Genomic DNA, 23292 nt, shown 5'->3' with positions numbered 1-23292 from the left:
CAAAGCAAAGCCTTGAATGAGGAAATATCTAAATCAGAAGTACAAATCAGATCTCAGTATTACGATTGCTTCCCATTATTACCAACACAGGTGGGGAAACACCTCCATTTTTACCCTTAGCCACTCCAGGCAGTGAGTCTTGCGAAGGTGAGAGCCCAGCCCCCCAAGCTTCCATGTGGCTAATGAGAATCCTACTATACACAGAAGGGAAACTTCTAAAACAAAGACAGCTAAAATGGAGAGTCAGAAAATTCCTGGGATCCTTCTCAGCACTAGGGCTACACACACATGCTATCATGCTTGGCTTTGATGTGGCTTCTGGGGATCTTATGATATACAAGTGTTTTACCCCTTGAGCCATCTCCACAGTCCTTCAGATAAAGATTTCCAAAGTGTTCTAGTGAAAATCCCCGCAAAAGACAAAAAAGCAGATAAATCCAGTCTAGGCTGTATAGAAGAAAGTTAGCAACACAAGGAAAAAGTTAGAAAAAACAGATGGGGCAATCAGCAATGTGGAAGCAGAAGTCAGCAATGTGGAAGAGAAACTCAAGAAGAACACTTAAATTTTGAAAGAAATTAAAATGTTGAATGGAAAGCTTAAGTGAACTAAATAAAAAAACAGTGGCAATCACCATCAGTAGATTTGATGAAACAGAAAAGACTACCAGGGTTGGAACACAATATGGAGGAAATACTATAATTAAATATCAATTAGGGAGAAAAATAAATGGATATAACTCCAATATCCAAGAATTCTTAATATAATCAAAAGTTCAAACTTAAGAATCTACAGTATATAAGAATAAACAGAGATAAAAACTGAAGTAGTAGAGAATCCAGACAATGGAATGATAGCAAAATTTTCCCTAACTTAGAGAAAGAAATGAACACCAAAATGCAAGATGTATTTAGTACCCCAAATGGACATGGCCAGAAAAGAACTTCTCTGTAATAAAACAGAGCCTAGATGTCAGAAACACAAAGCAAGAAGCAATATTTAGGGGTAAATTCCAACTCACCTTACAAAGACAAACACACCAGAATAACATCCAAACTTTCACCTGCAACCATAAAAGCCATGGAAGAGGGAATGACATGTATTAAATTAAATAACTGTCAATCAAAATTGTATACACCATAAAGCTGTCTTTTAAAATCGATGGCAAATGAGAATATTTTAAGACTAGCAAAAACTAAGGTGCTCCATGACAGCAATGCCAACATTAGAGAAGGTACTTAAAGGAAGAGAAAAGTCTCATAGGTGCACATGAAAGAAAACACTTTATGAGAAAAGAGAGGAAAAAAGGAAAGCTGAAAAGGAATCCACAATGTCCAAAATGTAAACCAGAAAATCCCTAATATTAAGAGAAGAAAGAATACATACAATGATCAACCAGGAAGACAAATAATAAAATCACAGTACTTGATAAATATCTCTCAATAAAAACCTTAAATATAAATAGCCTCAATTCACCAAAAAAAAATTAGACTGATTTTCTATATTAAAAAATTATTTCTGGCTATCTTTTGTCTCCACAAAACATTGGCAAAGACACTGATAGGCAGACAGTGCCTACAAGAAGAAAGTCTCTATATTAAGGGGATGGTAGGCCAAAGCAAGCTGTCTTGGCTATTTTGATCTCTAATAAAGAAGACTACAAGCCAAAACTAGAAGAGAAGAAAAAAGGCTAGGGCATATTAACAAAAGGAACAAAAGGTACAGCAATTATAAATATAAATGCATCAAAATTACAACTCCTAATTTCATAAAGTGAATATTAATGGGCCTAAAAGCTCACATACGTTCTCATATAACAGTAGTGGGTGACTACTATTATTCATGGGCTTAGCATTTACAAGTTAAACTAAATTATTGTGAAATATTATTTTAACTATGTAAAGAAAGATGTGTTACATTTGTTTATGGTGCATTTCCTTAATTATGTAAAGATGTGTTCCACTTGTTTCATGTTGCCTGCCTAAGGTACCTGATTGGTCTAATAAAAACCTGAATGGCCAATAGCTAGGCAGAGAGGAACAGGCATGGCTGACAGGCAGAGAAAATAAGTAGGAGGAGAAATCTAGGCTCAGGAGAAAGAGAGGGACATGCCCAGGGCCAGAAGTCAGGCAGTCAGACACTGGAGGAAGCAGAAAAGTAAGATATACATGAAGAAAGAAAGGTAAAAAGCCCCAAGGCAAAATGTAGATAAAGAGGAACAGATTTAAATAAGAGCTAAGATAATTCTGAACATTCATAACTAATAAGAAGTCTCCATATCATGATTTGAGTAAGTTGGTGGCCTAAAAAATAAGCTTGGTACACTGAATGCGATGCTTTAATTTTAAACTATGACCTTTTCATTCCACTGACAGAGTAGTGTGTGTGTGTGTGTGTGTGTGTGTGTGTGTGTGTGTGTGTGTATGAGAGAGAGAGAGAGAGAGAGAGAGAGAGAGAGAGAGAGAGAGAGAGAGAGAGAGAGAGAGAGAGAGAAGTGGCTAAATATAATATCATTGATATCATTGCTGAAAGCAGTGGACATTAAAAACAATGATTTAGCCACAGTAAATGTTGGAAGCAACATAAGGATACAGATGGATAACATCTGTGTGTTATTTGGGTCAGGAAAGCACTTCTCTTGTAAAACTCTGGTAAAAATTTTAGACAAAGATTTCTCATTCTTTTCCCATACCATGTTTTATGTGATGTTTAAAAATAAGGAGCAGTGCTGTCTGTGTGGCGGATGTGACACAGACAGACAGACAGGCCACATGGAGAGAAGCAAACAGATCAGACCAGGCTTGCTCTGGTTGAAGTGACTCCAATCAGATTCATTTCTTTAATGTGGCATCACCTACTGCAAAGCAGTTGGCATTAAGGAATGATAAAGACCAGGGAAGTAACTGATAAAATGGATAGCAAAGTACAATGCATAGACTCAATCAAACAAAAATTAACATTTTGAAATGATAAAGCAAATTGACAACCCTTAGTCAGAGGAATCAAAAGTAAAACAAAAGCCAAATTAATAAAATTAGAAATAATTCAAAAGAAATCCAAAGGATTAAAAACAAATACTTCAGAAACTTTATTTTTAAAAAAAATACAGAAGAAATGGATAAAATCCTAGACATTATGCTTTTCCATGATATAAACAATGTAAGCAAGAAATGGGGCTTAAAGAGTTATCTTTGCTTCTCTACAAAGAAAACCCCAGAGCTGGACTCACTGCTGAATTTTATTAAACCTTTAAGGAAGATATAACAGCAACATTCCTCAAAATGCTCTGTAAAATTTAAAAAAAAGAACATTACCAAACCTCATTCTATGAGGCCAGTCTTATCATGATATCAGAACTAGATAAGAACAAAACATTCAGGACCATGGTTGAGTTCTAGGTCTGCCTTGGCCACATAGCAAAGCAAAAACAAAAATAAAAAATATAAAACAAAAGCCAGCCATACCTGTGAGACTGCTGATTTGTTTGATAATCTTGATATTACCTGAAAGAACAAACAGACTGTTTAACGACCATTGAAACCTTTTCAATGGAATATACATTTCAAGAAGTGTGTGTTCCTGTACAAGAGAAGAGTTTGCTAAGAGGTGCTTCTAAAAGGTCCCACCCTCTAAGACCTCTACTGATCAACGTGTCATCATAATAGGAATGGCAAGTTGATTGTCTCTCACAGGACATAACATTGAAATCCACATAAGACACAACATCAAGCTGAAGCCCACTGTGGAACACAACCTCAAGTTGAATGTCTACTACAGACAGAGCAGGTGGGGTCAACCTTTATGACAGGGAGCCATTGCTGTCTTTTTTGTCTTGGTGCTTCACCAGGTCCTTCAGTTTGCCACTCCCCTACTGGGCTTTCCTAATCTCTCATGCAGAGTTCTCTTGTTTTCCCTTTGGCTCTGTGAAAGCTGATGTCCTCTTTGATTTGACTTCTTTACCATCTGCCTTCCTTCTTGCTCGACTGTTGGCAAGAGATGAGATCTGTTTCACTCACTGAGGTTTTCTTTTTGGGATAAAGTCTTAGGGATCACAGTCCTCAACAACTGAATTTAAGATCACATCACTCACAAAAAAGAAAAAATAAAAGTCTTGCCAATCAAATTGAGACATGCTATCAAACACAAGATAGATTTCAATCCCAGACATGCAAAGATATACCTTAGAATAACTTATGACCTCAGAACATATATTGTATAAAGTTAATCAGAAGAACTGCAAAAGATTACCCTAAAACACATATTTTCTATGATTTATAAAAAAAACCCTAGAAATTATGACATATCCTGACATATCTGATATAACCCATATCTTTTAAACCTAATTACAAATTCTTTTATTTTTATGTGCTAATAGATGCTATAAATTAACATAATTTTATTCACATGTGCAAATACACTTGAAAATAGTTCACATGGTAAGCCAGACATGTTTTCTAAATCTGTCTCCCATTCATTATTTTCACCCTGAGATGATTAGGGAAGAAGATCTGTCATTGTTTATGCACATGTGGCATCATTATTGCTGTGCAAATACATGTTTCATCAATGTTTAATTTTATGAAAGTAGTCAGCCCATTCTGCATCTGCTTAGTTGCCTAAATATGCATTAATCAGAAGCATTTTAGATACAAGTTTGCAATAATTCCCCAAACAGTGATAAATAAGACAGCTGAATAATTAAAAATGTGAAAAACAAGACAAAATTATGGTGCTCTTGATATTATGGTAGACATGAAAATGTGCTTCAAAAAATCCTGTTAGTTACAGCTTGGGCTAAAGAAAGAACAATGATATCTAGGAAGTTCTGATACCCCCTTGTTACAGATGTCTGTGAAAGGATGAAAGAGATGGTGAACTTAAAGTCCTGGGATGTGGGTAAGTACCCAACTCCAAGTCTCCCGACTTAAGGTTGATTTGCGTCTGAGTCTCAGGTGAACTTTCTCTATTAGTGCCTCTCAGGCATCCCTGTGTCTATGAGTCAACATGGGATCTCATTAGAAGATATGTTATGATGCAGCAGGTCTGGTCTGGGTTTGAGAGTGCATGTTTGCAGCACATTTCTAGGTGTTATTGATGCTGCTGACCATGAACAAATTTGAGGGCAAAGCATTATGGATACATCATTCTTTGCCTGCCAATTAAGAATTCAGCATTTGATTTGAAAACACCTTGGCAGTGGTTTCCAGTGTTATGCCCGTTTACTCTCATTGTGATCCTTTAAGGTAGGTGTTAAATATAAACTTTAAAATATCTATATTGCTAAACAGGAAATAAAAATACTAGACAATATAAAGACTTTCTCAAGGTTTCAAGCCAGCAACAGATTAGGAGCTGGGAAGTGAGAGCAGGTTAGGCAGCTACAGGGAGCAAACATGAGCACACATTTTTATTTTATTTTTTAAAATTTTGTTATTATTAACACTTCTATTAAAATATCATTAAAGCATTTCCTCCTATTTCCTTCCCTTCTTCCAATACCCCCCATCATGGCTCCCCACATCAATACCTACCAAACTACTGGCCTCCTCCTCCCTTCTTGCTATTGTTGCAGGTATCTAACAAATTAATGCACAAATATATAGATATAACTTGCTGAGTCTGTCCAGTGTTGCATGTGCATGATTTCAGGAGTGACCAGTTGGTACTGGATAAACAATTAGAGTATTTCCCCATGGGGGAAGACTACTTCTCTTGTTCTCAACATGCCTTAGTTACCTGTAATTATTTGTTTAGATGTCCAACCATATTTTCAAATATGACTTGTATGGGATTATTTCTATTTATTTATTTATTTTTGTTGTCCTTGATAAACAAACATGGCTTTATATCATCTCTTACTGGACTCATCAATGGTCTAGAGTGAAGCAGGGTTAAGTTAACTATATACTATAATACACACATATATACATATATGTAGTTCAAATACTATATATGTACATTTATACTTGGTAAATTTCCAGCATAGATTCTTTGAATTAATGCAAACAAAAATAGGTCCAACCTATATTGTTTGCTCCCAGGGTCTGTGGAAGAGTCTAACAACCAGCTTAGGATTCTAATCTGATATTCAATGGATCTAAGCACACTGAGTTCTTTAGTCCATTCACTTTATTCTTCTAAGTCAAGTCTATCTATCTACACAGTTTCTTTTCTGTTCTCTTACTTAGCTCTTCTCAGTCCCTCCTGCTCTCAGTCTCTCCTGCTGTTCTCTCATCATTCTACCTAGTTCTTTCCATCTCCATCCTCATCTTTGTTGTTCTCAATCAATTCTTCTTTTGCTGTTCTCTCATATCTATCTAGGTCTTTTCCATCTTCTCTCTCTTTGTTCCCCCAAGCGTATATATCCATTCATTAACAACTTTTTAGTAAAAACTACAAAGCAAACTCTCAGGGACAAATATTGATAAGAGTCACACTTGGCAAAGACTTAGTTAGCTTATTTGGTGATTGACAACAGCTGTAGATTGGAAAAAGCTCTGGCTATCTCTTAAAGGGATAGCTATAAAGGTTACAAGGAAAGAAATTAAACGAATGAGAGATTTAAGGAAAAGGCAAAGAATATGTGCACTATTTTGTGTGATTAATAATATCTATATATGGTTAGTAAGTTAACAGCCTTTTTCTGTTAGTCACCTTAATCTCTGGACCTATATAATTAGTCTACTGAGCCAAAAATCTTACATTAAATACTGGTGTAGAATTAAATACAAAGTGTTAATTGTTATTTGAATCAGAGTGGGGAGGTGCTGGTGGAGGAAGCTTAGGGCAACATAGGTGGTATTGATCTCTTGAAGGACTAAGATATACCAAGGCCAGACACCTGCACTATCACTTCTGGTTCACTATAATTCTTCTGAAGAGTTTTGATCTAACAAGGCCAGGCACCTGCAATTCTACTCTGTGAAAGTTCTACAGGGACTCTTTGTCTGGCTGATATCTACCTTGTCAGTAGCTAAGGATGGAGAATAAGACCTCTAAGTGTCTACAGTCCACATAAAACAATAGATCTAGCATGAAGCGTATTTTAGTACGTTTCTATTCATAAAAATTGTACAGCTAAACAAGAAACCATCTTCTAGACTATCCACAATTATGTGTACCCATAAGATTGAGATACAATCATGAAATTACATGTACACATAACATGGAAATGCACATTAAATGGGGAGAATCATAGCTGTTATTGCACAAGAAGTTTATAACAAGAGACAGCCAGTTCATTCAAAAGGCAGTAATTCCTTAACTCCTTGCTTGATGGTTCCTCTAACAGAACCCTTAGTTCTGATAGGTTGACCTTCTGAACACTAGTTGTCATTGCTGTATATTCTCATGGACTTTTGCTACCAGTGACTCTCAATATTGAATAAATAAATTTATTTACATATGATATTATATGCTCACGTTTAAAAAGTACCATGATACATTCATTCTTGTAACTAACATTTCATGCTGATCTAGCTCATGTAATGGAAACCCAGGAATTTACAACTAAACTTGACCCAAGAGCTTCTGGCTCAATGTGTTCCACACCTACTTGGTAACAAAACACCTTGAGAACTTGAGAAAATGTCTTTAACAAATCAGACTCTAACATGCTAACTCTAGTAGAAATCTCTTTCAGTTAGTACTGGGTAGGGTACAATAACCTAGTCCAGGTAAGGTTAGAAGACCTGCACAAGGTAGACCCAATCTATTTCAACATCGATAAAGAAGGGCCTCATGAGAACCCATCCATAGCTGAAGAGCTATTATCATTTGATGGCTGCTGAATATGGAGAGTCAATTTTCTTCAGGCATATAGTCCCTCCACGGGTTGCCTTTGCTTCCATGGATGATCCCACGCTCAAGTGCATACTAGGCAGCACTAATTGGACTTAGTGGGTTATATACTAAAAAATTAACCATGAAGTTATATACTAAAAAGATAACCAACATGAAGTCAGGAGAGGGAAAAGGTGGTGGGGAGATTCAGGAACAGTTAGAGCTGGGAAATGAGGATGTATATGCTCAAAATACATTGTATGCATGCATAAAATTCTCAAATAATAAGCAAAAATAGAAAAGGAAAGAAACCAGAGAGTCAGAGCAACTCCTTAATTTTAGAGATAAGATAACTGTAGTTCAGGGAGATAAATAACTTGCCCATGTCATCCAATAAGTTAATAGCAGACTCTCTGCTCAGTATCTGATAGAGTGAGCTTCAAATACCTTCTGCCTGATCTGAGACCAGCTAAGATGGTGAACGGCAAAACAGAATGGACCCGCCCCACCCCGACTCAATTCAGGTAAACTAGAAACTGATATCAAACATAGAATCAACAACTTCACTCCAGATGTCTAAGTCCTAGCACAAAACAAAAGAAATATGAAAAACCAAGACAAAGTATCTCTCCAAAGACCATTAATCCTATAAGTATCTTCTCTAACAGGGACAACCAAGATGAATCTGGAGAGACAGAATTTACAAGAACAATTATACACATGTTCAAAGAGTTCAAGAAGCTTAGAGAAGAAATGAATGAAGTTAGAGGACAGGAAAAACCCTCTGACTGAAGTCCAAGAAAACACAAACTAATAACTGAATGAAACAAATGAAAGCAATTCAGAATATGACAAGTGAATTCAACAAAGAGACTGAAATACTAAGGAAAACACAAGCCAACTGAACACAGAAATGAAAAATTCAACAACTCAATAAAAAGACTCAGAGGAAAGGCTTATCAACAGACTAGATCACAGAGAAAACAGACTATCAGGATATAAAGAGGACCACTCATTCAAAGAAAATGATACATTTTGGGGCTGGAGAGATGGCTCACCAGTTAGGAGTCCATCCCTCTCTTGGAGAAGATCCAAGTTCAGTTAGCAGCCCCACACGAGGTGTGACTCACAACTGCCTGTAACTCCAGTTCCAGGTGGATCTGACACTTCTGACCTCTGCACTCACATGCATGAAAACAACAAACATATACACATACACATAATCACAAATAATCAAAAGAGCATCCTGCCCCAGACTTCCCTTCTGGACCAGAGGTGAGTGCCCGGGCTCAGCCTAGACCCCCATCCCTGGGCACCAGCCACTCCAGGGAAACCTGCCCAACTTGGCCCCAGATTCTGGCCACCAGGCAGGTTCCCTTCTAGCCCTACTGGGAAGAACCCCTTCTCCAAGACCCCTGGCAGACCCTGCAATCTCCACACCCTGGCCCCACGCCCATCTGCCCGAGACCCCAGCCATTTCCTGAGACTTAGAGACCGGCCCCCAGCTCCCATACTGCCCCGGACTTCCCTTCTGGACAAGAGCGCTCATCCTGCCCCAGACTTCCCTTCTGGACAAGAGCGCCCATCCTGTCCCGGACTTCCTGTCTGGACAAGAGCTCCCATCCTGCCCTGGACTTCCCATTTGGACAAGAGAGCTCCCATCTGGACAAGAGAGAGAGACTTCCTGAATCTGTTAGCTCTATCTGGACCAAGTGCTCTGATAAGACCAAGAACGAACCACAAGGAGATGGGCAGATGTCAAGGCAGAAGTACATACAGCAAAATGAAGAGCAATACAGCATTACCAGAACCTAGCCCTCCTCCAACATCTAGACCTGAACATCAAAAATTGGAAGAAGCAGAAGAAAATAGCCTTATGAATAACATTTTGAAGAAGGTAGAGGCTTATATAGAGGAAAAGACAAAAAAAAATGGGAAGAACACTATAAAAAAACTAGAGGAAAGGACAAATAAAGTAGAAGAAAACAATAAAGTCCTGGAAGAAAACAATAAAGCACTGAAAGAAAAATCATGAAAAAGCAATGAAACAAATGAAGGAAACAGTCCAAGACCTGAAAAGGGAAATATAAAAAATGAAGAAGACACAAACAGAGGGAATGCTGGAAATAGAAAATCTGAGTAAATGATCAGGAACTTCAGATGCAAGTATAACCAACAGAATGCAAGAGATGGAAGAGAGGATCTCTGGCGTTGAAGATACGGTAGAAGAAATAGATTTATCAGTCAAGGAAAACACTAAAGCCAACAAAGTCATGAACCAAAATGTCCAAGAAATTTGGGACACCATGAAAAGACCAAATCTACGAATAACAGGGATAGAAGAAGGAGAAGAATACCAACTCAAAGGCACAGAAAATATATTCAACAAGATCATTGAAGAAAACTTTCCCAACTTAAAGAAGGAAATGCCTATGAAGATACAAGAAGCCTATAGAACACCAAACAGACTAGACCCCCCCCAAAAGTCCCCTTGCCACATAATAATTAAACGACTAAACATACAGAATAAAGAAAGAATATTAAGGGCAGCTAAGGAAAAAGGCCAAGTGACTTATAAAGGCAAACTCATCAGAATAACACCCAATTTCTCAATGGAGACTTTGAAAGCCAGAAGGTCCTGGATGTGTAATGCAGACACTAAGAGACCATGGATGCCAGCCTAGACTAATATACCCAGCAAAACTTTCAATCATAGATAGAGTGAACAAGACATTCCAAGACAAAGCCAGATTTAAACAATACTTATAGACTAACCCAGCCCTACAGAAAGCACTAGAAGGAAAATTCCAACCTAAGGAAGTCAGATACACCCTCGAAAACACAGGCAATAGATAAAGCCACAGCAGTAAACCCCAAAGAAGAGAAGTACACACACACTACCACCAAAAAATAACAGGAATGAACAATCACCGGTCATTAATATCCCTTAATATCAATGGAATTAATTCACCTATAAAAAGACATAGGCTTACAGAATGGATATGAAAGTAGGACCCATCTTTCTGCTGCATACAAGAAACACATCTCAAATTCAAAGATAGACACTACTTAAGAATAAAAGGCTGGGAAAAGACTTTCCAATCAAACGGTCTTAAGAAACAAGTGGGTGTAGCCATCCTGATATCCAGAAAAATAGACTTCAAACTAAAATCAATCAAAAGAGATCAAGCAGGGCATTGCATACTCATCACAGGAAAGATCCACCAAGATGAAGTTTCAATTCTGAACATTTATGCCCCAAACACAAGGGCACCCACATATGTAAAAGAAATATTACCAAAGCTTAAACCACATATAGAACCCCACACATTAATAGTGGGAGACCTCAACACCCCAATTTTACCACTGGACAGATCTCCCAAATCGAAACTTAACAGAGAAATAAAGGACTTAATTGATGTCATGACTCAAATGGACTTAATCGATATCTACAGAACATTCCATCCTAACAAAAAAGAATATACCTTCTTCTCAGCACCCCATGGAACCTTCTCTAAAATTGACCACATACTTGGCCACAAAGCTAATCTCAACAGATACAAAACAATTGGAATAACCTCCTGTGTTCTATCAGACCACCATGTTTTAAAGTTAGATTTCAACAACAACAAAAACTACAGAAAACCTTCACTCTCATGGAAACTGAATAATGCTCAACTGAATCACCAATGGGTTAAGGAAGAAATAAAGAAATTAAAGACTTCCTAGAGATCAATGAAAATGAAGACACCACATACCCAAACTTATGGGGCACTATGAAAGCAGTGCTAAGAGGGAAATTCATAGCACTAAATGCCCACATGAAGAAGTTGGAGAAATCTCACACTAGTGATTTAACAGCATACCTGAAAGCTCTAGAACAAGAAGAGGCAAAGTCTCCCAGGAAGAATAGACACCAGGAAATTATCAAAGTGAAAGCTGAAATCAATAAAATAGAAACAAAGAGAACAACACAAAAAATTAATGAAACAAAGAGTTGGTTCTTTGAGAAAATCAACAAGATAGACAAGCTCTTATCCACACTAACCAAAAGACAGAGAGAGAGCATCCAAATCAACAAAATCAGAAATGAAAAGGGGGACATAACAACAGACATTGAGGAAATCCAGAGAATCATCAGGTCATACTTCAAAAACCTCTACTCCACAAAACTGGAAAATCTAAAAGAAATGGATAATTTTCTGGATAGGTACAACATACCTAAGTTAAATCAAGACCATCTATTTAAATAGACCAATAACCCCTAAGGAAATAGAAACAGTCATTAAAAGTCTCCCAACCAAAAAAAAGCCCAGGACCAGATGGTTTCAGCGCAGAATTCTACCAGATCTTCAAAGAAGAGTTGATATCAATACTCTCTAAATTGTTCCACACAATAGAAACACAAGGAACATTACCAAACTCCTTCTATGAGGCTACAATTACCTTGATTCCTAAACCAAACAAGGATACAAAAAAGAAAGAGCATTACAGACTGATCTCCCTCATGAACATTGATGCAAAAATACTCAATAAAATCCTGGCAAACAGACTCCAAGAACACATCAAAACAATTATCTACCATGATCAAGTAGGCTTCATCCCAGGGTTGCAAGGGTGGTTCAACATACGAAAGTCCATCAATGTAATACACCATATAAACAAACTCAAAGAAAAAAACCACATGATCATCTCACTAGATGCAGCAAAGGCATTTGATAAAATCCAACACCCCTTCATGATAAAGGTCTTGGAGCAATCAGGAGTACAGGGAACATACCTAAACATAATAAAGGCAATTTACAGCAAGCCAACAGCCAACATCAAATTAAATGGAGAGAAACTCAAAGCAATTCCACTAAAATCAGGAATGAGGCAAGGCTGTCCGCTCTCCCCATACTTATTCAATACAGTACTTGAAGTTCTAGCTGGAGCAATAAGACAACATAAGGAGATTAAGGGGATACAAATTGGAAAGGAAGAAGTCAAGCTTTCCCTATTTGCAGATGACATGATACTATACTTGAGTGACCCCAAAGATTCAACCAAGGAACTGATACAGCTTATAAACACCTTCAGCAACATAGCAGGATACAAGATCAACTAAAAAAAAAAATCAGTAACCCTCCTATATACAATTGACAAAGAGGCTGAGAAGGAAATCAGAGATACATCACCCTTTACAATAGCCACAAATGACATAAAATACCTTGGGGTAACACTAACCAAGCAAGTGAAGGACCTATATGACAAGAATTTTAAGTTCCTGGAAAAAGAAATTGAAGATGTCAGAATATGGAAAGATCTTCCATGCTCATGGCTAGGCAGGACTAACATAGTAAAAATGGCAATTTTACCAAAAGCAATCTACAGATTCAATGAAATCCCCGTCAAAATACCAACACAATTCTTCACAGACCTGGAAAGAATAATACTCAACTTCATATGGAAAAACAAAAAAACCAGGATAGCCAAAAGAATCCTGTACAATAAAACAACCTCTGGAGGCATCACAATCCCTGACTTCAAGCTCTACTATAGAGCTACAGTAATAAAAACAGCTTGGTACTAGCATAAAAACTGACATGTCGACCAATGGAATCGAATTGAAGACCCTGACATTAATACCTACACCTATGAACATATAATTTTTGACAAAGAAGCCAAAAGTGTACAATGGAAAAAAGAAAACATCTTCAACAAATGGTGCTGGCATAACTGGATATCAACATGTAGAAGGCTGCAAATAGATCCATATCTATCACCGTGCACAAAACTTAAGTCCCAGTGGATCAAGGACCTCAACATAAATCCAGCTACTCTGAACCTGCTAGAAGAGAAAGTAGGAAGTAGTCTTGAATGCATTGGCATAGGGGATCACTTCCTAAATATAACACCAGTAGCACAGACACTGAGAGAAACAATCAATCAATGGGACCTCTTGAAACTGAGAAGCTTTTGTAGAGCAAAGGATATGGTCAACAAGGCAAAGCGACAGCCTCCAGAATGGGAAAAGGTCTTCACCAACCCCACATCTGACAGAGGACTGATATCCAGAATATATAAGGAACTCAAGAAATTAGACATCAAAATGCTCAACAGTCCAATTAAGAAATGGGCTATAGAACTAAACAGAGAATTCTCAACAGAGGAAACTCAAATGGCTGAAAGACATTTAAGGAATTGTTCAACATCCCTAATTATCAGGGAAATGCAAATCAAAACAACTCTGAGATACCACCTTACGCCTGTCAGAATGGCTGAGATCAAAAACACTAAAGACAGCTTATGCTGGAGAGGATGTGGAGCTAGGGGAACTCTACTCCACTGCTGGTGGGAATGCAAGCTTGTACAAACACTTTGGAAATCAATATGGTGCTTTCTTAGAAAATTGGGAATCAATCTCCCCCAAGATCCAGCTATACCGTAACTCTTGGGCATATACCCAAGAAATGCTCAATCTTACCACAAGAGCACTTGCTCAGCTATGTTCATATCAGCATTGTTTGTAATAGCCAGAACCTGGAAACAACCTAGATGCCCTTCAACTGAAGAATGGATAAATAAAATGTAGTACATATACACAATGGAATACTACTCAGCAGAGAAAAACAATGACATCATGAGGTTTGTAGGCAAATGGATGGATCTAGAAAAAATCATCCTGAGTGAGGTAACTCAGACTCAAAAAGACAAACATGGTATGTACTCACTCATAGGAGGATACTAGATGTGGAACAAGGATGACTGGACTGCTACTCACATCACCAGGCAGGATACCTGGAAAACAGGACCCCAAGAAAGACACAGGGATCGTCTAATGACAGAGAAATGGATGAGATCTTCATGAACAGCCTGGACATGAGTGGGGGAAATGAAGGGCGAGGGTCAAGGGAAAGAGAGCTTGGGGGAGTGGGAGATCTCAGCTGGATCAAGAACAGAGAGGGAGAACAAGGAATAGGAGACCATGGTAAATGAAGACCACATGAGAATAGGAAGAAGCAAAGTGCTAGAGAGGCCCACAGAAATCCACAAAGATACCCCCACAATAGACTGCTGGCAATGGTCAAGAGACAGCCCGAACTGACCTGCTCTGGTGATGGGATGGCCAAACACCCTAATTGTCGTGCTAGAAACCCCATCCAATGACTGAGGGAACTGGATGCAGAGATCCACGGCTAGGCCCTGGGTGGAGCTCTGGGAGTCCAATTGGCGAGAAAGAGGAGGGTTTATATGAGCGAGAATTGTTGAGACCAAGGTTGGATAAAGCACAGGGACAAATAGCCAAATGAATGGAAACACATGAACTATGAACCAATGGCTGAGGGGCCTCCAACTGGAACAGGCCCTCTGAATGGGTAAGACAGTTAATTGGCTTGATCTGTTTGGGAGGCATCCAGGCAGTGGGACCGGGTCCTGTGCTCATTGCATGAGTTGGCTGTTTGAAACCTGGGGCTTATGCAGGGTCGCTTGGCTTGGCCTGGGAGGAGGGGGCTGGACCTGCCTGGACTGAGTCTACCAGGTTGATGTCAGTCCTCGGGGGAGGCTTTGCCCTGGAGGAGGTGGGAATGGGAGGTGGGCTGGGGGGAAGAGGAGGGTGTGGGAGAGGGAAGAACAAGGGAATCCGTGGCTGATATGTAGAACTGAATTGTATTGTAAAATAAAATAAAAGAAAAAAAAGAAAAAAAGAATAATATAAAGGAATATTAAAAAGAAAATTATGTTTAAAAAAACCTTACTGGTGGAATATGCAGGAAGTTTGAAACACCATGAGAAGACCAAATCTGTGAGTCATGGACATACAAGAAAGAAAATTATGAATGTCCAGCCTTAGTTTGGCTTGTTTCCTGCCAACTTTCCTTAACTTTAAATTATCCTGCCTATCTTTTGCCTCTGGGCTTTTCTCATTATCTTACTCCTGTAAATCTTACTCTTACTCCATGGCTGGCTGTGTAGCTAGGTGGCTGGTCCCTCAAAATAATAAAAAACCATCAACAACATTTTGACACCCAATGTGGGGCCATATTTCCATGTAGGGCCTGAGATAGCTGAGGAAAACAAAAAGATATGGCTCCTTTAAGAGTTTCTGCCTTAAAGAAAGCCCTTTAGCAGCGAGCATGTTAAGTAGGAACAAAAAAACTAAGTAATAATGCCTGCCACAATGCAAGAATCAGCATTTTAGAACTCTAGGAAGGTTGAATGCAGTTCCTGGTCAGACAAACTTCCAATTGACCAGTTTCACAAGTGGGCAGTGCCAGCATGCAGAGCCACATGCAGAGGATCCAAGTGTAGGTTAGCAGTTTAAAGTTTGCTCATGCAGTCAAAAATGACTAGAGATATGCAGTAAAAGAGGTCCAGATGGAAAAACCTCTAACAATATTCCAGTGTGTTTTGCAATGTGTGTATGATTAAGAAAGAAAGAAAAAGGGTATGGAGAGTCATAGAAAGAAATAGTTTTAAAATAGTAAAGTCTTTAAAGAGAGAAGTAAAGAAATATAAAAAAGTATAAGCCACATAGAGATGAGAGATACACATGGAGTCTAGATCCTTCATGTTATAGTGTTGATTTTGAATTTTTGTGTTTGATTTTGATTTTTGATGGTTGAAAAGTAAAGGACAGATGCAAAGAGCCCTGGAATTGAAAGAGGGACTGTTGAAATAAATCAGCCTATAAACTTTAGGAATACTTTAACTTTTAAAAAGTCAAAAAATGTATTTGTCAAGTGGAAATCAAAAATGCTTTGGAGTTTTTTTCCTACAGGAGACGACAGGCTGTGGATTCCTCCAGGGTTAATACAGATCAGGTTTGATCAGGCAAGACCTCCTGAAACTTGACAGGTGATATCTGTCAGCAAACGTTACTGCTGGTCTTCCCGGGACTTGATCATTATCTCAAAATTTTCTTTCTGAGACCCTAAAAATACTTTACCCACAGACACAGGAAGCAGTAAAAGAAGGGGTGCGTGGTCTTTGGTTATTTGGTAGGTCATGGATGTTTGTTATATCCTATATTTAGGGGAATATAGGATAAAAAGACAACTATTAATCTCAGATATTTTGCTTTGGCATGAATTTTGGTATATTGATACAAATTTAAAGTTAATTTTGCACACTGTATATAGGTTTTGACTCTTGTCTAAAGGCTTTTTGTATATTGATGCAAATTTATGGTTGTTTTTGTTATAACATATTGTATATGTTTATACTCTTGTTTAAGGTATTGTACCTATGCAGTTCATTTAAAAATGTAAGGTAAAGTTCTAGTTTTTAAAAGCTACTATTATAAACTACATAGGATAATCAGGAAACATAGGTTAGCAGTTATCATTTATAACAATCAAATTTGTAGATATGTTAGGTATGCTTTCCAGATCATATAGAGATCTATTTTAGATAGATAGGTGGTCTTCAAACCTTTCAAAGACCTATAGAATGTGACATTTAAAATGTTTTATTAACATAAAATTTTTTCATGGCAATGAGACACATCTGCTCCTGGCAGCACCAATTTACTTCAGAGAAGATGATGGGCATTGAAGAAACTCCTGATGGAGTTTGCTATCATGTGGCAATGTTAGCCACTGGACAAAGAAACTGCTCTTGCCTTTGACTGCTGTCAATGTGCTGTGCAGACTGGACATGCAGGACACACAGAAAAAAGACTATTGAACTTTTCCAAAACAAGGCAGGACAGTCCTTCAAAATTCCTGCTTCACAGAAGAGTTTGCCAGATATTGTGCAGGACACACAGGAAAGTGACTGCTGAGCTTTGCCAAAGCAAGGCAAGATAGTCCTTCAAATTTCCTGCTTCACTGAAAAGTTTGCCAGGTACTCTGGGCCTGTAGGGTGAAGATGAATGCCTCAATGTTGCAGAGGAACTTTGAGTGACTGTCCAGGTAGCCAAATATCTCTGTTGTTAAATAATATTACATCCTTCTGGGTCTTTGATGGAGTTGAAGACTAGATAGTTATAATTGAAGTTTTCTTTTGTTATGATAGAAAGTAAGTTAGGTGTAAAACTTTGGATTCACTAAGATGGGATAGATAATGCCTTATTTTCTCTGAATATGGTAACTACAAATGGACAAAATATTGTGAATGTAATCCTTACTTGGTAATTGACATTGCAGATAGTCTTACTATGTTTAAGTTAAAAACTTTTTTTTTTTTTTGGTTTAGACAAAAAGGGGGGAAGTAAGAGTAAAATTTACAAAAGTAAGAGAATGCAAAAAACACAGAGGCAACAGATAAATGGGATAAGTCAAGGAAAGCTGGCAAGCAACATACCAAACTAAGGCCATGCATTTATAACTAAGAATAAGCCTCCATGTGTGATTTATCTGGGAGCTGGGTGGCAGGTTCCCCCCCAAAGGAACATAAAAGAAAAAACAACAACATGACCTAATCCAACTATGCATACACTCCTACAAAATGATTGCTGTATTTTTGTGTGGTGTGTGTGTGTGTGTGTGTGTGTGTGTGTGTGTGTGTGTGTAGTTCTTTTTAAAAGAGCTTTTCTAATTTTTTGTTTTCTAAGCTTATGTCCACGGTACTGAACAGGGACTATCTGTTCTAATGGGGAAGATACATGCATGAGTATTTTCAGAAACCTATGCTCTTTAATGCAGTTATTTAGCCTTTGAACCTATTGCACCTGACTACTTGCTAGCCTATTTCTTTAGAGTTTGCAGGAAACCTGCAACATTTCATTTTTTGAAGGAATGACTCTGGCTTTAGAACTATGAGTATTAATCCTAATCCAACTTTAACCCTAATTATAGGTCTAATGCTTTAGGCTTACAGATCTTCATCCATGGCTCCCTGACAGGATTCTGTTTGTTTTTCTTCCATATACGATGCCAGCATTTGTTGTTAATCACCAGGAAGGAAATGTGGCTAGTAAGCTTAAAGAAAAATGTAAACTGTATAATCTAGGATACGAAAATATTTCATTTGGCCATCCGGATCTGGAAGTATTTATGAGAGGAAATACAGTGACACAGAACAGTCACCATATGCTCAGCTTTCAGGGACTCTAATCTTAGCAGAAGAAAATGTAAGTGGGATTACCACATCATGAAAAGCTTAACATCTTGCAGATGTTTATCTTAGAGGTTTTCTTAATCATTTTTCTCAATGACGTGGAACTAAAGCCTTTAAATCTCATTCACTTGTTGAAATGCACCTTCTTACCCCACCCCCACCTCAAGCTGGTTTTCTGGCTCATCATTTCCCTACAACTTTCCCTCAGATTCAACATCTTGTTTGAGTCATGTTTCTGACTTCTTGGCTGCTGTTTTTCTCACTCAAAGCTACCATTCTTTTGGTCCCAGAATCCTGGGTTTAAATGGTGAACAAATTAGATATCTTGAATCTATCAGAGTGTAGACTGCAAGATCTGCCTGCTGAGCACAGTCTGCTGTACTGTAAGCAGGCTGTCTCTGCCATATGCTGTTCTTTCTGCTGCCTCCATCCTTTTGAGGAACTTCATGGAAAAAGTACTATTAAAGCTGTTTATCCTGGGATTTTGTAATTTGTTTTTAATTTTAATTTTATGTCTACTAACTTAGTTCACTTACAACTGCTTTAATCATGCCACCCACTACCTTATGCTGTAACAGCTGACTCAGGTTTTGAGAGATTAGGGACCTAACAGGAAATGTTCCAGGTGACCAAGGATGACCTGTGAAGCATTCCTAGACTCACAAAGCTCCATGCAATGAAAATGTTGGCTGCAGCAAAGAATTCAGGATTCCTATGAAAGTAAATTCTAGGACAAATAACACAATAAAAATTTTGTTTTATGAAAGTTCTAATATACTCAAAGGTAAGGTATTTGCAATTTGACTGAGAAGTGTGAACAAAATCTAAACTAAAAACATTGCTTTGTTCATTTATAGACTCAATCCTTCAACACAAACGTGTGCATGAATGTGTGGGTGTCTCTAAAAAGTACTGAGAATGGGTTATTTGTTGGCAAATATGATGTACTCATATTTAAACAGTACTTTAAGAGATGTTTATTCAGTTTAATTAAGACTTTAAACTTCTTACTGGAATATATCTGAGACCATAAAAGAATTAGAATACTATTTGGTATATTTGAAATGACAGTGGACTGGAGATTTTACATGTTTCCTCTTTAAAAACAGGGTGAGGTAAGGGAGGGAAGAAAGGACAGCAATGTACATAGCACTCTGAAAAGCACATTCTTGGGTGGGAAGAAATTCTCCCAGACTGAGACCACAGTCCTAGAACTACTAATGAATGGATGTCTGCAAATAAATAGGAACACATACACTACAGGGAGGGAATTAGATAAATGACCAAGACATAGTAATGTTACTATATTTCTTTCCTTCTGGTTGTGAGATACATTTCCTGAAATACTTGCTTGCACTGGACATTTTATGGGCTAAGACAAGAAATAGAATTCAGGCTAAAAAGGCTGAAGTGAATGGATTTTGATACCGACTACAGCTTCTGACTGAAGCATGTCTAGATAAGGGCTTTCTCTTTTGAGGTGGAAGGTATTCATAGACAAATCTATCAGGTTTTATTCAGAAGACTAGGATTTGATTAGGTTTGAATCCTTCACTAATTCTGAAATCTCAAAGAGTGTACCAGACACTCAATTGCCATGTCTATGAGCATGATCCAAACTCCCAGAGATTAAAAAAATAAATTAAATGATCCAATGTAACAAATCACATATAATATACAGCTAGTAGATATTGGCATCTTTTCTTCTATGTGTTACTACTATATGTATGTGCTACTAAATATTCATTTGACAGAAGAAAATAAAATATGGTGAGATTTACTCTTTTTGAAACATGTACTTGGTGTGGTTCATGGGAGAATTTATTCAAGTGAGCACTTCCTCTTTGATGCATATCCCACTCAGGTCAGAAATCTAACCAAAGACTGGTTTCTAGTTCTATGAGTAAATAAATTGCTGCTTCTCTTTAAGCTAGTTTGAGTGGGTTAATGGCACCAGTGATCAAACAAAAAACATTTTTATGAAATTGTACACAAGAACCCTTCCATTCTAAGTTTCTATTATTCTGTAGAAAATGAAATTGATCTGTATTTATCTATCTATCTATCTATCTATCTATCTATCTATCTATCTATCTATCTATGTATCAACCTATATATCATCTATCTCTTATCTATCAATCACCTTTATCTATCAATATATCATATATCTTTTATCTATTGATCTATCATATATCTTTTATCTATGATCTATTTATCAGTCATCTATCTATATACACCATATATCTATAAAAAGCATATGTCTTGATTTACTGTCAAAAAGTGCTGTGGTTCCTTTACCTATGTGTTTGATTTTATAAAGCTTTATTGGTGGAAAATTTTAATGTGCAGTTGGTACCCCGTGCTTTTAGGATTAAGGAACTGAGCAAGCATTTGCAACTTTATTTTAAATATATACTAAGTTCCAACTGGGTTTCAGGTGGAATGATTCGTGCTTGAAGTTCAAGTTTCTCATCTCCCTTGCCTACTTGCTGAAGAACTCTGGACAGTTTTAGCTTCTCTGATCCTTAGCCAGCTGTCTTATCTAGAATATAAACCCACTTATTATAATATGCACTGCACCCTACAGGCTCAATTATTTGAATGCTTAAGCAGGTGGCATGGTTCTGGGTGGTTGTGATAACTTTGAACATGAAGACTACCTAGTGCGCTACTAGGGGCAGACCTTTGAGGTACATTACCCAGACTTCTAGTCTTTGCTTTTTTTTTTTTTTTTTTTTTTTTTTTTTGGTTTTTCGAGACAGGGTTTCTCTGTGTAGCTTTGCGCCTTTCATGGAACTCACTCTGTCGCCCAGGCCGGCCTTGAACTCACAGAGATCTGCCTGTCTCTGCCTGCCTCTGCCTCCCAAGTGCTGGGATTAAAGGCATGTGCCATCACCACCCAGCTATAGTCTTTGCTTTCTTATCTGTAAGATGAAATTACTGTGCTCTAAGCTCCTACTAACACACCCTAAGATGCCCACCATGTCTTCCCTACCAGCATGGACTGAAATCCCCAGAACCTGGGAGCCAGAATATACTCTTCCCGTAAGCTGTGTCTGTCAGGTATTTTATGTCAGTGATGATAAAAATAACTAATGTGACATGTAACTTATTTATACAAGTTTTTGAACGGCTAAAATAACTTAAGGTTTGCAAAGTGCTTGGCACAGAGCTGGGCTCATGGAGGTTGAGGTGAAGGTAGGGCTGTGCTGTGCTAGCTATGGGGCAACTCCAGAGAGGGCATTTGTGCACTTCTAAAACCTAAACCATCACCCAGAGCATATTTGTGGTAGGGGAGCCTCCCTCCCACATTCTGCATCTCAGTGGGGTAAGTCTGAGAATTCCTGGCAGATAAACTAGGCAGTTTTTCATTCTGAAGGTCTAAATACACATAGAGCCAAGCCTGTTGGTGAGCATGTGTGTTCCTATGCAAATCTGACACTCTATTTCAGGCTAAATGTCTGCTGTTCCCTACAGGATGGAAAAAACCAGGGAAGGAAAGATGTTTTCTTGGTATTATTTATGAAATGGCAGGTGACTTTTCTTCCTCTACCTTTCCCAGCCCAACTTACTTCCCCATCCTCTGAAGGAGGTTAAATCTAACTTCTCGAGTCTCACTCTGGAAGCACAGCTTGAAATATTCAGATGGCACCAAACGTGGTTGATTATTTTTGTAGGGTAGGTGCTGTCTTTGTTGACAGCAAGGGGCTGCCCAGGAGAAAATCCAGCAGATCGTCAATGTCCCTCATATGCTCAGGTCTTGGGGGCTTGGCTTCTAGTGCACAGGTGAGGTTTTCAGTAACTGAATGAAGACTATGAGGGCTAAGACCTGACAGATGGGTTAACCCAACTGTTTATAAATCAGTGGGCAGTTGGAAGGCGGCAGGCCCCATTGAAGAAGGCAGTTCACTAGGGCTTGCCCTTGGAGAGTATACCCATCCTCTCTCCTCTCCTCTGCCACCACTATTTGCTCTATCACAGCTTTCCACTGTTTACTCTGTTCACCACAGCACAGAAACAGTAAGAGCCCAAGTCAGACAACTATGGACTAAAATCTCTGATGCCTTCAGCTAAAATTAACCTTTCTTACTTAGTTGATTTTCTCACGTGTTTTGTAACAGAAGCAGAGAGCTTACAGAATGAGTCACTACAGAATGGCTTAAAACTTTGTATGTATGTATGTCTAAGTGGTATTTGGGTGCTGTGGGAATGCCGCTGAGATACATTTTCATGGGAACCTCCAGTGATGCAACTACACAGAAGAGACCCATCCTCGCCATTACCTGCTCTGCCTCCTTTATCCAGCAACAACCCTGCCCACCAGCCTTTCTCTACACCACCTCACTTATCTCAAGTCTTCATGCCACAGGGTTTCCATGGAAGCCACGAAGCTGTATAGTGTGTCCTTTCCCTATTTCATGCCCCCTCCCACACACAATTATTGATGAAGATGGCCATTGACCCAAGCT

At 38.2% G+C, this 23292-nt stretch overlaps 1 protein-coding gene across 3 annotated transcripts in view; it reads right to left on the bottom strand.

Annotated features, from left to right (window-relative positions):
- Positions 1-23292, bottom strand: part of Kcnh8 (potassium voltage-gated channel subfamily H member 8) — a 138976-nt gene that overhangs the window by 23213 nt on the left and 92471 nt on the right. For 2 of the 3 annotated variants that reach the window (XM_059281638.1, XM_059281640.1), the window contains exon 8: positions 3463-3501. The exons of the other annotated variant lie outside the window; for it this stretch is intronic. In XM_059281638.1, the coding sequence (XP_059137621.1) occupies positions 3463-3501 (39 nt within the window). The remainder of the gene's footprint in view (positions 1-3462; positions 3502-23292) is intronic. 3 annotated transcript variants of the gene reach the window in all.

This window comes from Peromyscus eremicus, chromosome 16_21, assembly GCF_949786415.1.
Source record: "Peromyscus eremicus chromosome 16_21, PerEre_H2_v1, whole genome shotgun sequence".
Taxonomy (NCBI): domain Eukaryota; kingdom Metazoa; phylum Chordata; class Mammalia; order Rodentia; family Cricetidae; genus Peromyscus; species Peromyscus eremicus.
This window is presented reverse-complemented; position numbering and strand designations above follow the sequence as displayed.